This window comes from Sus scrofa, chromosome 3 (assembly GCF_054392235.1).
Source record: "Sus scrofa isolate SSC_HxYL_T2T_F1_AM1 chromosome 3, Sscrofa_HxYL_maternal_Yorkshire_Landrace_v2.0, whole genome shotgun sequence".
Lineage (NCBI taxonomy): Eukaryota > Metazoa > Chordata > Mammalia > Artiodactyla > Suidae > Sus > Sus scrofa.
Window position 1 is genome coordinate 104,553,493 of NC_139385.1, and position 14,229 is coordinate 104,567,721.

At 39.1% G+C, this 14,229-nt stretch overlaps 1 protein-coding gene across 5 annotated transcripts in view; it reads left to right on the top strand.

Moving 5' to 3' along the window:
- Positions 1 to 14,229, top strand: part of LOC146404818 (uncharacterized) — a 210,601-nt gene that overhangs the window by 29,280 nt on the left and 167,092 nt on the right. For 2 of the 5 annotated variants that reach the window (XM_085019356.1, XM_085019357.1), the window contains exon 3: positions 13,952 to 13,991. The exons of the other annotated variants lie outside the window; for them this stretch is intronic. In XM_085019356.1, the coding sequence (XP_084875482.1) occupies positions 13,952 to 13,991 (40 nt within the window). The remainder of the gene's footprint in view (positions 1 to 13,951; positions 13,992 to 14,229) is intronic. 5 annotated transcript variants of the gene reach the window in all.

Consider the following 14,229-nt stretch of genomic DNA (forward strand, 5'->3'; position numbering starts at 1 on the left):
GGGATCAAACTTGCAACATCATGGTTCCTAGTCGGATTTGTTTCCGCTACACCACGACAGGAACTCCACTAGTCGGGTTTTTAACCCACTGAGCTACAACAGGAAATCCCTAACTCAATATTTTGTAATAACCTGTGAGAGAAAAGAATCTTAAAAATGATATATATAAATGTATGAAATAATATGTATTTTAGAAGAGATAAAAAGAAGACCAAAAAGATGCACAGTGAAATGTATAATATTTGTTGAGAGTATAATGCAGATTTTTTATAATAATTTTTTTATTAAAGTATAGTTGATTTACAATATTTTGCCAATTTCTGCTGTACAGCAAAGTGATTAATCATATAGATACATATATACACATATACACATATATCCTTTTTTATATTGTTTTCCATATAACAGAGTAAAATTTCTTCATTTGCTATATTTTTCCAAAATAAATGTATCATTTTTATTTAAAATTTTATAAATGAAAACATTTTAAAAACAGAGTATGTTATAGATCCATGCTGTATTGTAAGGGTTTAGAATAGTATTTGGCATAAATTAACGTCTTGATAAATATTTACTGAATGAATGAATGAATGAAATGGATGGATGAATAATTGAGACCTTAGCAACGTAGGTCAGCAGGGAGGAAGAGAAAGCTGAGAATGGTGGAGGCAGGTTAGTGCCTGAGGCAGATAATCCTATATGGTACAATGTACAGTGGCCATATTCCTGTTTCTAAGGAGTAAAACCAATTCAGGTACAGTGAGGTTGGGCAGAGGCAGAAATGTTAACCTGATCACTTTTCCCACTTTCAACCAGCTATTCCTACCTTCCTTCCCTTTCCCTCCTACCTGTGTTGCTGAGATTCCATCATTCCTGGTACCTAAGCCCGCCTATCACCATCTGTAGGATAACAGGAAATATGTCTATATATAAATGGCATCCATGGTCTAAACAGTTAGCCTATGTAACCTGGGTTGTGTCTAGACATGGAATGGATAAAAGCTAGTTAATTTGCACTAGTATTGTCTTAGTTTGGCCTGTTATAACAAAGTACCTTAGGAAGTTTTTATATGGTGCAGCAGGTTAAGGATCCGGTGTTGTCTCTGTGATGGTGTGGGTTCTATCCCCAGCCTGGCACAGTGGGTTAGAGGATCCAGCATTGTTGCACCTGTGCTCCAATTTGATCCCTGGCTCGGGAACTTCCGTATGTCATGGCATTGTATCTTCATACAACAGAAGGGGCAAGGAAGCTTTCTGGGGTTCCCTTTATAAGAGCACTGATCCCATTCATGAAAGCTCCATCCTCATGACTTAATGATCTCCCAAAGGCCACACTGCCTCATGTTATCATGTTAGGCATTAGAATTTCAACATGAATGGGGGGTGGGGCACAAACATTCAGTTCATAATAAGCATCAAACTCTCAAAACACCATCTCACATATTTTGTTAAACTATGGTTGAGGCACTTCAGATTATATGGATTCAGTAATACATTCACTTGCTTTAAATGAGTCCATTTTTGTATTTGTACCAAAGTTCTTATCCACCTAGGCAGAATTATATACTACTTGGTAAGAATCTGCTTATTAAACTGACGAACAAGGTAATTCTTTACACCTAGGCGATTTGAGGAGGATACAACAAGAATCTGCACAGAAAATAGGAGTAATCTTCTAAATACAGCCAAGTCAATTGTATCTGTTGTGCACTAACAGAAAGACTCCTGGGTTTTAGTAGATAGCCCACTATGTAATCGTCCTGGCTGAATAGTCTCAGATACTTTGTTTTGAAGGGAGTGCAGAAATCCTGCAGGTTTAATTGCCAATAAATCAGCATGACCTCCACTCCCTGGCATTCTTTTTCTACAATGATCTTTTCAACCAGAAAATGAAGAGATGGATTTCACAGTGTGTGTGTATTGCCTATGGTAAGATAACAAAATTATACTCGCCGTTTTCTCCATTACAGACTATGCTAGATAATGAGGGAGTCTATTAATGACATGTTCCGTTTGCTTTTAGGTTATTTTCATCTTGTATTACAGTTATTTCTTTTCATTATTACGGAGAGCTGTCTTTCTTTTGAGAAAAGGTCTTTCTGTCACTAGTTGTTCAATATTTTACCATCACCAGAGATTTTATCCCCCAGTTAATTCATAAGAATTTGCATTAAAATATTCTGGCTCATTCAAAAATCTATTCATGAACTGATTGAATTGGATGTCACTTTTAGCTGATTTTTCAGATTTGGTTTTTAAAAATAGCTATTTTAAGTTAGTATTTCCAATTCACAACTATAACTAATACAGACATTTTAGCACTCATTCACACCAAAATGTAACTAACATAAACCTGGTATTTGTACTGCTGAATTGTTTGCATGTTTAAGTTTATTTTAATTTGAATGAATAATATTCTGTAGTATATATTTATATATTTAGATTTTTATATGAACACTGTAAGAAAACATCCAAATTTAAAACTACGAAATAGTAGGTCCCATTTCTACTTTCTACTGCTACCTATTCTGAATTTACGATGATGCTTTTCTTGCCTGACCACAGGGAACTGGATCAGATGATTCCTTGAAACTCTGTCTAGCTCTAAGATCTCTGATACAACTTGCTGGATCAGCAGGCCATCTTTTTATGGGCTGTTTGATGGACAATACTATTGTGCTTTAAATGTATACTTAAAAGTGTTTTAGGACTGAGAAGATTCTGGGATAATGGCAGCAGTGACTTTTTTTTTTAATCTTTCCAAATCCCAATATTACAATAAATAAAGCCACTAGATAGCAAAATCAAAAACATTTGTCATAAAATTAGATGAAACATTATCCCCAGAAAACCCAAAATACAAGCAGATGAGAACAAGCCACTTGTTATTTGTATGAGACTTGCTATTTGTATGAGAAAAAGCAGAGGAAAGCAATAGGACCTCTGATGTACTTGAAAGCAGAGTAGAAAAAATAGACAACATATATTTACTGGAAAGGCAGAAGACCATTTTGCAACTAGCAGCTGAAATTGGGAGGTGTTTCCCCTACTCTAATGGCAGATAAATGTGAGAAGCTTCCAGGAAGGATGGAAGGGAATAGAACAGATTGCCCCCCCCCCCAATCCATGAAACTATCAGCTTGGGCTCCCTTCTGGAATAGGGCCTGATACAGACTTCTGAGAATGGAATAAAAATTGATCAGGATAAAGACAATAGAGACAAAGGAAAGAGAAGAACTATAGCCAGGAAATCTCAGAAAGCAAGCAGTTAATCTTTTAATAGTCATGGAAACAAAAGAAGGAGTTCTGTGAAATTAGCAAAGCTATCCCAAACCACGCCTCCTAAAAATTCAGAAATCTCTTTTTACATCAAAATGGGCAATAAATTAGTTACTATACCACCAAAGGGCTGGAAGTGGGGGGGGGGGGGGGATATAAGGAACCAAATGACATCACTTCAGACAATGAAAGCACATCAGAAATATGTGTCCAAAGAATACATCAAGACCTTAACCTTTAATTCCACAATAATCTAAAAGGTATTAAGAAAAATAATCTAGGAGTTCCTGCTGTGGCTCAGCAGAAACGAATCTACCTAGCATCCATGAAGATGCAGGTGTGATCCCTGGCCCCACTTTCTGAGTTAAGAATCTGGCAGTGCTGTGAGCTGTGGTGTAGGTCACAGATGTGGCTCGGATCTGGTGTTGCTGTGGCTGTGGTATAGGCCAATGGCTACAGCTTTAATTCGACCCCTAGCCTGGGAACTTCCATGTGCCACAGGTGCAGGCCTAAAAATAAAGAAAGAAAGAAAAGAAAAATAATCTAAAACATATGGACATGAAAAAAGACATATATCACTAAAAGAAAAATTATTTTAGAAAGAAATCTTAGCTAAAAAGAATATAGGAGAACATATAAATAATATCTTAAGCTAAATAAAAGATAAAAAGAGTAAGAATTTTTAAAATGAAAAAGAATTTAAAGATTTAGAAATGGAGTTCCTGTTGTGGCACAGTGAAAATGAATCTGACTAGGAACCTTGAGGTTGCGGGTTGGATCCCTGGCCTTGCTCAGTGGGTTAAGGATCCAGCACTGCCATGAGCTGTGGTGTAGGTTGCAGACCCGGCTCAGATCTGGCATTGCTGTGGCTCTGGCATAGGCCAGCATCAACAGCTCTGATTAGACCCCTAGCCTGGGAATCTCCATATGCCATGGATACAGCCCTAAAAAGACAAAAGACAAAAAAAAAAAAAAAAGAAGAAGAAGAAGATTTAGAAACAATTCAAGAGAAAGGGACAAATTAAAGGCAGAGAAGGTCCAACATATAGATAATAGGAAGTCCTCAAGAAAGAAGTCAAAATAAGAGAACAAATCAAATACCAAAAAACATGATTGAAGAAAACTTTGCTGAAATAAAAGAAAGAACTTAAATTACATGTTGAAAGAGTACACTATGTATCTGAGACTATCCACCAGGACCACCAACATAATTTAGTAAAATCATTGGACTTTAAAGAAAAAAGGGAAAAAATCATTTAGTTATCTAAGTAAAAGGAACATGTGATTTGTATAACAAACACAATGAGATTATCATTAGACTTGTCAACATTTTATGCCAGAAAAAAATGGAGTAACATATTTAAGGCTCTCAGAGAAAAACAAATGTGAATCAAGAACATATTAAAAAAAAAAAAAAAAAAAAAAAAAGGAGAGAAAGAGAGAGGAGTTCCCATCGTGGCTCAGTAGTAGTTAATGAACCCGACTAGTATCCATGAGGATGTGGGCTTGATCCTTGGCCTTACTCAGTGGGTTAAGGATCCAATATTGCTGTGAGCTGTGGTGTAGGTTACAGATGTGGCTCAGATCTGGCATTGCTATGGCTGTGGTATAGGCCGGCAGCTACAGCTCCAATTTGACCCTGGGAATCTCCATGTGCTTGGGGTGTGGCCCTAAACAGACAAAAAATAATAATAATATATCCAACAAAACTGACTGTCAAGTATAAAAAGTACAGGCAAGTGTTTATCAACACCAAGAACTCTGGGGATATCACTCTTTTTCTCTCTGAGCAGTCTGTCAGACAACAAGCTTTAGAAAAAAAACAAGATGACTAGAGAGATATTGACTTTAGGCCTGCTCATGAGCATTAAACAAATAATTATGTATAGGTTAAAGATTAAATAAGGATTAAAAGGAAGAGTATGGTATGTAATGGCTTTCTGACAATGTAGATACAGTACAACTATTAAAACTGGGAGGAGAGGGAGTTCCTATTGTGGCTCAGTAGGAATGAATCCCGCTAGTATCCATGAGGATGTGGGTTTGATCCCTGGCCTCACTCAGTGTATTAAGGATCCAGCGTTGCTGTGAGCTGTGGTGTAGGTCGCAGATGAGGCTCAGATCCCGTGTTGCTGTGGCTGTGGCATAGGCTGGCAGCTGCAGCTCTGATTCAACCCCTCGCCTGGGAACTGCCACGTGCTACAAGTGCAGCCCATTAAAAACAAACAAACAAAAACCAAAAACTGGGAGGAGAATGGGAAGAGAAATATATGAGAAAAATTTTTTATCTTTTCTCAGTAATTCCATTTGTATTTTTTTTGATCCTGGATGTATACAACGAAGGGTAATGTAAACAGCAATTATTAGGTATTCAAATTCTGTTTTACCCTCTGCTCTTGAGTACTAGAATTTCCACGGTGGGAGACTAAATACAGGAGAGGTTAAATAAAAAACCTATCATCCTGAATTCAAATTGGAAATAGCAATATTAACTCTGAGGTATTTTATGTTTAAAATGTATGTTTTTCTGTAACTGTGTATTGTTTTATAATTGAAAGAGTTTTTTTTTAATTTTCTTTTTAAATTTTCATATCTCTGTCCACTGAAGAAGCCTAGAAACAGACAAATTCTGTAGTTGTGAGCAACCAGATTGTGGTCTTGAAATACCATAATATCATTTCTCTAAAAGAAACCTGAGTTTCTCGGGAAAATGGTTGCTTTCAGGTCTTGGGTAATGTATTAGATTGCTAGGGCTGCTGTAACAAATTGAGTGAGAAATTTGTTGTCCCACAGTTCTGGAGGCTAGAAATCCAAAATCAAAGTATTGGCAAGGTTAGTTCCTTCTGAAAGGTGGGAGGCAAGGATGTGTTCCAGGCCTCTCTTCCTGCCTTGCAGATAGCTATCTTTTCCTTATGTTTCTTCACATTGTCTCTTTGCATGTGTCTCTGTGTCCAAATTTCTCACTTTTTTTTCATAAGGACCTTAGTCATATTAGGGCCTACTCTAATGATGTCACTTTAACCTAATCACTTCTTCAAAGACCCTATTAAAGTCATATTCTGAGTTACTAGGGAGTTAGGACCTCTCAGAGACGCTGTAGAATCTCTCACTGTTCAAGTTTACAGCTTCACTCCATTCTGATTAGACAAATAAAATGGCTTTTATCCATTTGATCTTAGGACTTTAAGCTACAAAGGAGATTAGTTTGTAGTCCAAATCAGTCTTTAAGTTATCAGCAAAGAGCTCTCTGAAAGCTAACTTAACTGAAGTGCTACTTACATCAAAGAATGGAGAGTCCACCATAACACATAAGCAATAACACCTTCCCTGTGACAAGTGAGTACAGGGCCATGAAATCTGCAATAGACAGAGTGCAAATACGTAGGGGGCACAAAGTTTCCACGGAGTCTCCATTTCGCATATGGGGTTGGAGGTCCAAATATCTGGTCACCATGCCTATTTTACAAAGTCATTCTTTGTTTTCCTTTTTCCACTCTTAATGATAACAGTTCTGTGCTTGCAAATAGATCTGAGAGGTGAATTTAGCACTTCTTTTTTTTTTTTTTTTTTTTGTCTTTTGTGGTTTTTTTAGGGCCACCCCTGTGATATATGGAGTTTCCCAGGGTAAGGGTTGAATTGGAGCTGTAGCCGCTGGCCTACGCCGCAGCCAGCCACAGCAACTCGGGATCTGAGCCACGTCTGCAACCTACACCACAGCTCAGGGCAATGCCGGATCCTTAACCCACTGAGCAAGGCCAGGGATAGAACCCGCAACGGCATGGTTCCTAGTCGGATTTGTTTCCACTGCGCCACAACGGGAACTCCTAACACATCCTTAAAAATTTAAATTATTAGAACCAGCCCAAGGGGTTCTGAGGCACATCCTGATGCCAATAAAGTAGGAGGTTTAGTGAACAGGCAGTTATTTAAATCCTACCAATTATTTAAGGCCCAGCTCAGCATCATTCCTCTGTTTTCCAAGCTCCTTAAGAGCATTATGGACTGAACCACTCATAACCTCGCTTTCAAGATTATTTTGTGAAAACAATAGTGGCTTTCTTGCCATTAATGTGTGTTGTTCTCCAACCGCTTTATGACTGTTAACTTTGTGTCTTTATCTGGTTACAAAGCTTCCTAAAGGCAGCATTATGTCTTACACTTTCCTGTGTTTTCTACTGCATATAGAAAACATTCAACGCTCATTGATCTCATTCACTGATTTTTTAATTCACCTATTTAGTCACTCAACAATATTTTTTGAGGACCAATTCTGTGCTGTCCTTTCTGCCAGGTTTATAGCTGTGAGCAAGTTCTTGCTCTTGTGAAACTCCAATTTTAATAATTGGAATAAGGAGAACCCCAGGGTACTCCCCTCCCTGCCTGCCCCAGCTATGGACTCTGAAATGACTACTCCCTTCCAAGGGTGGCAGGGGCTACGTTCTTTGTCCAAACAGAATTCCCAGGGCATTCCACTTCTTAGTGGTAGGCAAACTGAAAGAAAGGGCGGGGGGGGGGGGAACAGGTTCAGCAGGTGTGAATTCTTTCTGATTGCTCTCCCCTTCACTGAAGTGCAAGTAGAAACTTTCAAAATCCTGGGGAGGGAGGCGATTCACATAGTTTCCCTTTGATTCTCTACTTTTCCCCATTACTTTCTCTCAGACATACACTGTTTTATATAATATATATGTATATGTACACATGTATATATATGTACATATGTGGGCATATATATACAAACATGTGTATGTATATATATGTTTATGTACATATGTGTGTATATGTGTAATAAAGTTTGCCTCTCATCCATCCTTCATAGTGTTTCTAGGGAGACTTAGTTTTAAAGCAGTAATCACCCTAGTGCTCTTTGCCCTCTAGAGTGATTTCTCAAAGGCAGGGGAGTGCCAAAGCTGTAAACTTTGCCTTGCCTTTGCGGTTCGCTTTTTGATGTTGGAGCCTTCTCACCACCTGTTTTTTTTTTTTTTTTTTTTTTTTTTCTGTCTAAGCAATTACCAGGCTTCTACTTCTTAACCATTGCTATTTATTTCATCAGTTGCATTAAAGTGGCAAAAATTTTATAGTACTAGGACAATGGTAATATTGATTCTCAACATAGGTGTTTTCCTGGCTTTATTTGTTTTTATAAAATCATTTTGGACTGAAAAGTGAACTGAATACATTTGCCCCAGGCCAACTGCCCAAGATGTATAATGCATATAGCATAAACACAATGAAACTCTGCCCTGAAAAGATAATTACAGTGCAAATTGGTGCAATGCTCAAGATAAAAATAATTAACTGATAGATGCATAGATACAAGTACTTTCTGAAGGAGGAAATAAGTGAAAAAGTCACAAGGTCTAACTTCAGTAAATATAAAATCACCCCCACATCCCAGGCTACTACCAGGCCAACACATAGTGAGTGCAGTAATACTTATGGAATGAATGAATTCAGTTTGTTTATCTGCCACTTCCAGAACTCTAATCCTTAGAGAGTGGATTATCTATGAACATAAGGAAACCTGTTATGAATATACATAATAAGATTGTAACAAATCATGCATCCTTTTAAACCAGTTATCGCCATGGTTAAAACTTAATGCCTTAGGAGTTCCCATTGTAGCTCAGTGGTTAACGAACCCAACTAGTATCCATGATGACACGGGTTCAATCCCTGGCCTTGCTCAGTGGGTTAAGGATCTGGTGTTGCTGTGAGCTATGTTGTAGGTCACATTCCCATCTTGAATCAGGCATTGCTGTGGCTGTGGCGTAGGCCAGCGGCTACAGCTCCAATTTGACCCTTAGCCTGGGAACCTCCATATGCCGTTGGAGTGGCCCTAAATCGACAAACAAACAAACAAAACTTAGTGCCATAAGCTAGGGCTCATGTAAATAATTGTTCACCCATTCTTTATACATCATTTGAGTAATCTGATTTTCTGAGATGGGAAGATAAAAGTCTTCAAAAAAGGAACTAGGAATATTTTTCTTGTCGAAATGCATGGACAATCTAAACACTTCTGAGGTTTGCTCTAGGTAATCCATTCTTAATACCCAAAGAATTGCTGTCAGAGGTGTTACTGCTCCAAGATGGGGCTGAGTGTCTTTGAAGAAATATGAATTAATGGGTTTTCATGTAGGTGATTGCAAGTAGAAAGGGCACATGGGAAACAGATGGTTGTCATTCGGCACAGAATGGCTCCAGATGACTGTACTGTTCCCAAGTTTCGCTCTGAGGAAGCTGAAGCCAAGCTGGCTGTGGACAGTCAGTGAAACTTGTGGGTAACCGTGGAGTCTTTCCTATGTGTACTCTGACCTGAACTTTATGCTGCAGTATCTCTTGTGCAGAGAGGTTTGTTTACCTCTCAGGAGGCTTTTGAAACAATTCAAAGTCCTGAAGAACTAAAGGATTCTAGTCAAACAAGCACAGTTTGTGTCTCTTTTTCATACCAGAAGTAACAAAAAATATGGAAATTCCTTAGGTTTATTTTTTATTCTTACAGATGGAATGATAGTTATGCAGTGACCCTGTAGAGCCTTAGGCTGATTAAACAGTTGGTCTTATCAAAGCAGTTTCTCTAACGGTAAATCACTGGGGCAGGGAGCATAGTTCTACCCCTAAAAGATATGATAGCTTACAACCCTTGAACTGAGTATAGGACAATTCTATGTTAGTATGTTGCTGCTGACTTTTGAACTCAAGCTATTATCTCATATATTTGAAACAGCCAGCTTGCCTATTTCCACAGCCCACAAAGCTAGTATATTCTTTCTAATTTGTCTAACAAGTGAGTGGAGCTCAAGGTTTGGGGACAGGATGATTTTGAAGTTTAGTAAGAGCCATAATGCACATTGACTGATTTATAATGGAGATTTCTAATTTATATGATTTATAATGCACATTGACTACTGATTTCTAAGGGAGATCAGCTAAAAACCATGTCAATCAAAAGTGTTTAACTTGAGAAATGTCTGCGTGCATACTTAAATAAGTCTATCTGTATTTACTCCTACTTCTTGAGCTATGTTGAGACACATTCATTCATTGATTTTACAAATATTTATCAAGCTCCTAGTATGTGCTGAGCTCTGTTGTAGGCACTGGGAACACCATAGTGATTGAAACACAAAATTGTGACGCTTATACTCTAGTTTATTTAAGGATAATGATTCAGTGTATGAACCATAGTCATAGAATTAGTTCCAAGATTGCTCCAACTGACCAATTTTGTTTTAGTCTGACGCTGACTACTCTTGGCTCTTAATTGTTCTTGCTTTCTTTTCTGTATAATCACTTTGGTTTGACACATTGATTGACAAACTTTCACTGTGTTCTTCACATTCTTCACTTTGTTCTTCGCCTTTCAAAAACTGTCTTTCCCTTCCGGTGTGTCTCCCCTGAGAACAAATGGCCCAGTGATAAGCCTCCTGGCGTGCAACTCCAGAGCCTATCACATTTCTGTGCAGCTCATACCAGAGATAGCCTGGGGCATGAGCAGATACTACACAATAGACTATGTTTTGTTCTAAGTTGCAGAGTGCATAGTTATGTGAAATCAGGCATATTTCTGAGCGGAGCTTCTACTTGGCCCAGTGGAAACTAAAAATAAACTAGGTAGTACCCAGGCAAAATTAAGAAGCAGAAAAAGATAACTCCACCATTCTATATTCCTATTTTCTGTCTCTTTTTCCACTTAGTAAACTTTTTCTACATTTTAACATATCACTTTAGTCATTTTAGAGGCCAACAAAAAAGAATGTTCCTCCTCTGGCTTGTCCCTCCTGTCTCACTGGAGGAACCCTGGCTGCAGCAATTAGAAGAGTGATCCCTAAAAGCTGCTAGGATTGAGAAAAGGTACCTCGGGGGTTCCTTCCCTGCACCCTTAACTCTAAATCTTCACTCATTATTCTATTTCCTAAGCCTCCCAGACACCAAGATCTAGAGCAATTACCCTATGTTTCTGTATTATAGGGATAACTAGCATTGGCTAAGTGCTTACCATGTGCTAGGTTCACAGTAAGTTCTTTGCATGTATTATCCTGCTCAATCCTCCCAACCTTATGAGATAGGAACTATGATTACCACAGAGTAAGCTCTTAGTGGACATTTCTGTAATTACTGCTGGGCAGGAATATAGTGCAGAATTTTGACCCTAGGGCTGAGGTTTGAGAGAGAGAAAGTGTTTGGAATTAGTCATGTATTGCTGTTTACCTTCCAAAGTTGCCTTAAACTTGGCAGCTTAAAACAACAAACATTTAGGGAGTTCCCATTGTGGCTCAGTGGGTTAAAAACCTAACATAGTGTCTGTAAGGATGTGGGTTCAATCCCTGGCCCTACACAGTTGGTTAAGGATCTGATATTGCTGCAGCTGTGGCATTGGTTACAAATGTGGCTTGGATTCAGTCCCTGGCCTGGGAACTTCTGTATGCCATGGGTGCAGCCAAAAAAGGAAAAGAAAAAAAAAAGCTATAGTTTCTTGCTTCACCAGTCTCTTCACAAGGCTGCCCCAAGCTATGGCAGCTGGCATCCTCCAGAAAGACTGAGTTAAGAGATAGCAAGGCAGAAGCCACAATGCTTTTTATAACCCAGCCTCAGAAAAGACATTCCATCACTTCTGCTATCAGTTCATCACATAGACCAACTCTGATGCAGTGTAGGAAAGAATTACACAGGGGCATGAATACCTGGAGGTGTGGAACCTTGGGGGCACCATCTTGGGGCTGACTATCATGTCTTTGTGTGTGTGTGTGCTTTTTAGGGCTGCACCCACAGCATATAAAGGTTCCCAGGCTAAGTCCAATTGGAGCTGCAGCTGCCAGCCTATACCACAGACACAGCAATTCAGGATCTGAGCCGTGTCTTCCACTTACACCCCAGCTCACGACAATGCCGTGAGCGAGGCCAGGGTTTGTACTCACAGCCTCATGTTTCCTAGTCAGATTCATTTCTGCTGCGCCACAGCAGAAACTCCCAACTGTTTAAAGCTAAAACCACAAACCAGCTTTATTCTATATTAAGAAAACAAAGTCTTGGAGTGTCTCTGGTTGGTTGGCACTATCTGGCCTTAATAATTAGGTGTTGCACAAATTCTGGGCTGGCTGGAAGTGTTCTCTGCCCACTAAGATAAAATGACCACTCAAGATTAGGACTGTGAGTTCTCTGCTGTGTAAATGAGATACCCAGCTAGGGATTATTGTATCAGTTGTTATTTGAGCATTAGTCAAGTCTGTTAGCTGGCCATTTTGTGATTTCCATTTTATAAGCTTTGGGAATTGAGACATTTGCTCAAGGTAATATTATTAGTCAAGGAGGCAAGGATTCTAATGCAGGCTGTCAGACTGCAGAGGCCACCTTCACAACAAGAACTCCATACGCCCTAACCTCACGGGCAGGCCATACTCTCATAGTTCCTTTTAGCCCTTCTAGGAACAGGAAAAGGAGGAGCTAGGACAGGAAATGGGGTACAGCCAGAGTGCTACTCAAGATTCCCTGTGTATATGACAGGGCACCCTAGAAGATGGGAAGGAACATGTGTGGTTAGATCAAAAGAAAACTCAGGTCTGGAGATGGAATTAGAGATCCTGTGAAGAGGATCTCCTGCTTCTAAAGGGCTGATTGAAGGTCCAATAATGTGTAAAAGTGACATAAGAAATCCAGTATTGGTAAAAAAGTATTACACAGATGCTTTTCATTAATGCTGAATAATTAACAGAATGAAAGGACAAGCTACAGACGCTTGCCTTGGCAAGGTAAAAGGAACACAAATTATAGTCATTAACATGAAATATTTGCCATTTGTGTCTAGCTAATATAATCACATTCAGGAATAAATGCAAAGAAATCATGGGTTCTAAGGTACAACTAGGAGACACTAAGAAATTCTTCCACTAGATATTTCTCTTGGGAATGGCTCTGCCTTACCTTCTCCTTCCAAGCACTAAATAGAACAGTAGCTATTCCTCTTGAAAAAATGGTGTTTTTCCCTGGAGAGCCCATGGATGCTGACCCAGAAGAGTACAGTCATACAAGAATTCTGTTAGAGATGATGCCAAATTAAGAAGCTCATATGTGGCCGCCTCTTCTGAATATCTTTCCTTGATTTTTCCATGGTGGTCCAGTAACTCCCTCCTCCTCTTTTGCCCACATGGGAATTTGAATTAAGGATAGGAAGGAAAGGACATTTGAAAACATAGACCACTCGAGGAGGACAGCACTGGGAGGAGGAGGGTTGTTGGTGACTCAATGGCTCTTTTCCCAGTTAGACTCTCTATGACCCAACCCCTTGAACCTCTTTTCTCCTTTCCATAGATCTGATACATTCAGTTTGGTTTCTTTTCTTTTCTGAGCTGTTAGTATATTTCTTGGTTCTCATTTTCTCCAAGAGTGGATGTGGATTGGGATATATCCTTATATTGCTGTGTATCAAAATAAGTACACAGGACCCTTTGGTTTTAAGGGCTTTGTTGGGGTCACCATGGGGAAACAGAAAGGGATACAAAAAATTAACAACATGAAGGAGTTATGAAGTCTCCAAAAACCTTACATTTGTGTCCAACTTTATCCTTATCCAGTACCCAGATGGGTTGATGGCTGCTTTTCTGCTCCTGAGGGTGGAGCTCTCATCAGAGCTCCTCCTTTCAGCACCTCTTCCCTCCCTTATCTTTTTCCACAGACCCGTGCCTCCTTCCCCGAGGGCCTGTCTTTCCAGATGTGTAAGTACAGCCGCATGTCGACATGTAGCAGAAGTGGGACCAGCCTTTGTGGGGATGAGGTTGCTCTCAAGACATGATACCTATGTTGTAACGTAAAGACCTTAAAAACCTAACTTGACACAACTCACAATTTAAATCTCTTATTTAGTAGAAATGTCTTTTTTTATAACTTTATTCATTTATTCAACCTTCACTAAGAACTTACTCTGTGTCAGGCAGTGGCCTAGATCCTGAGAAT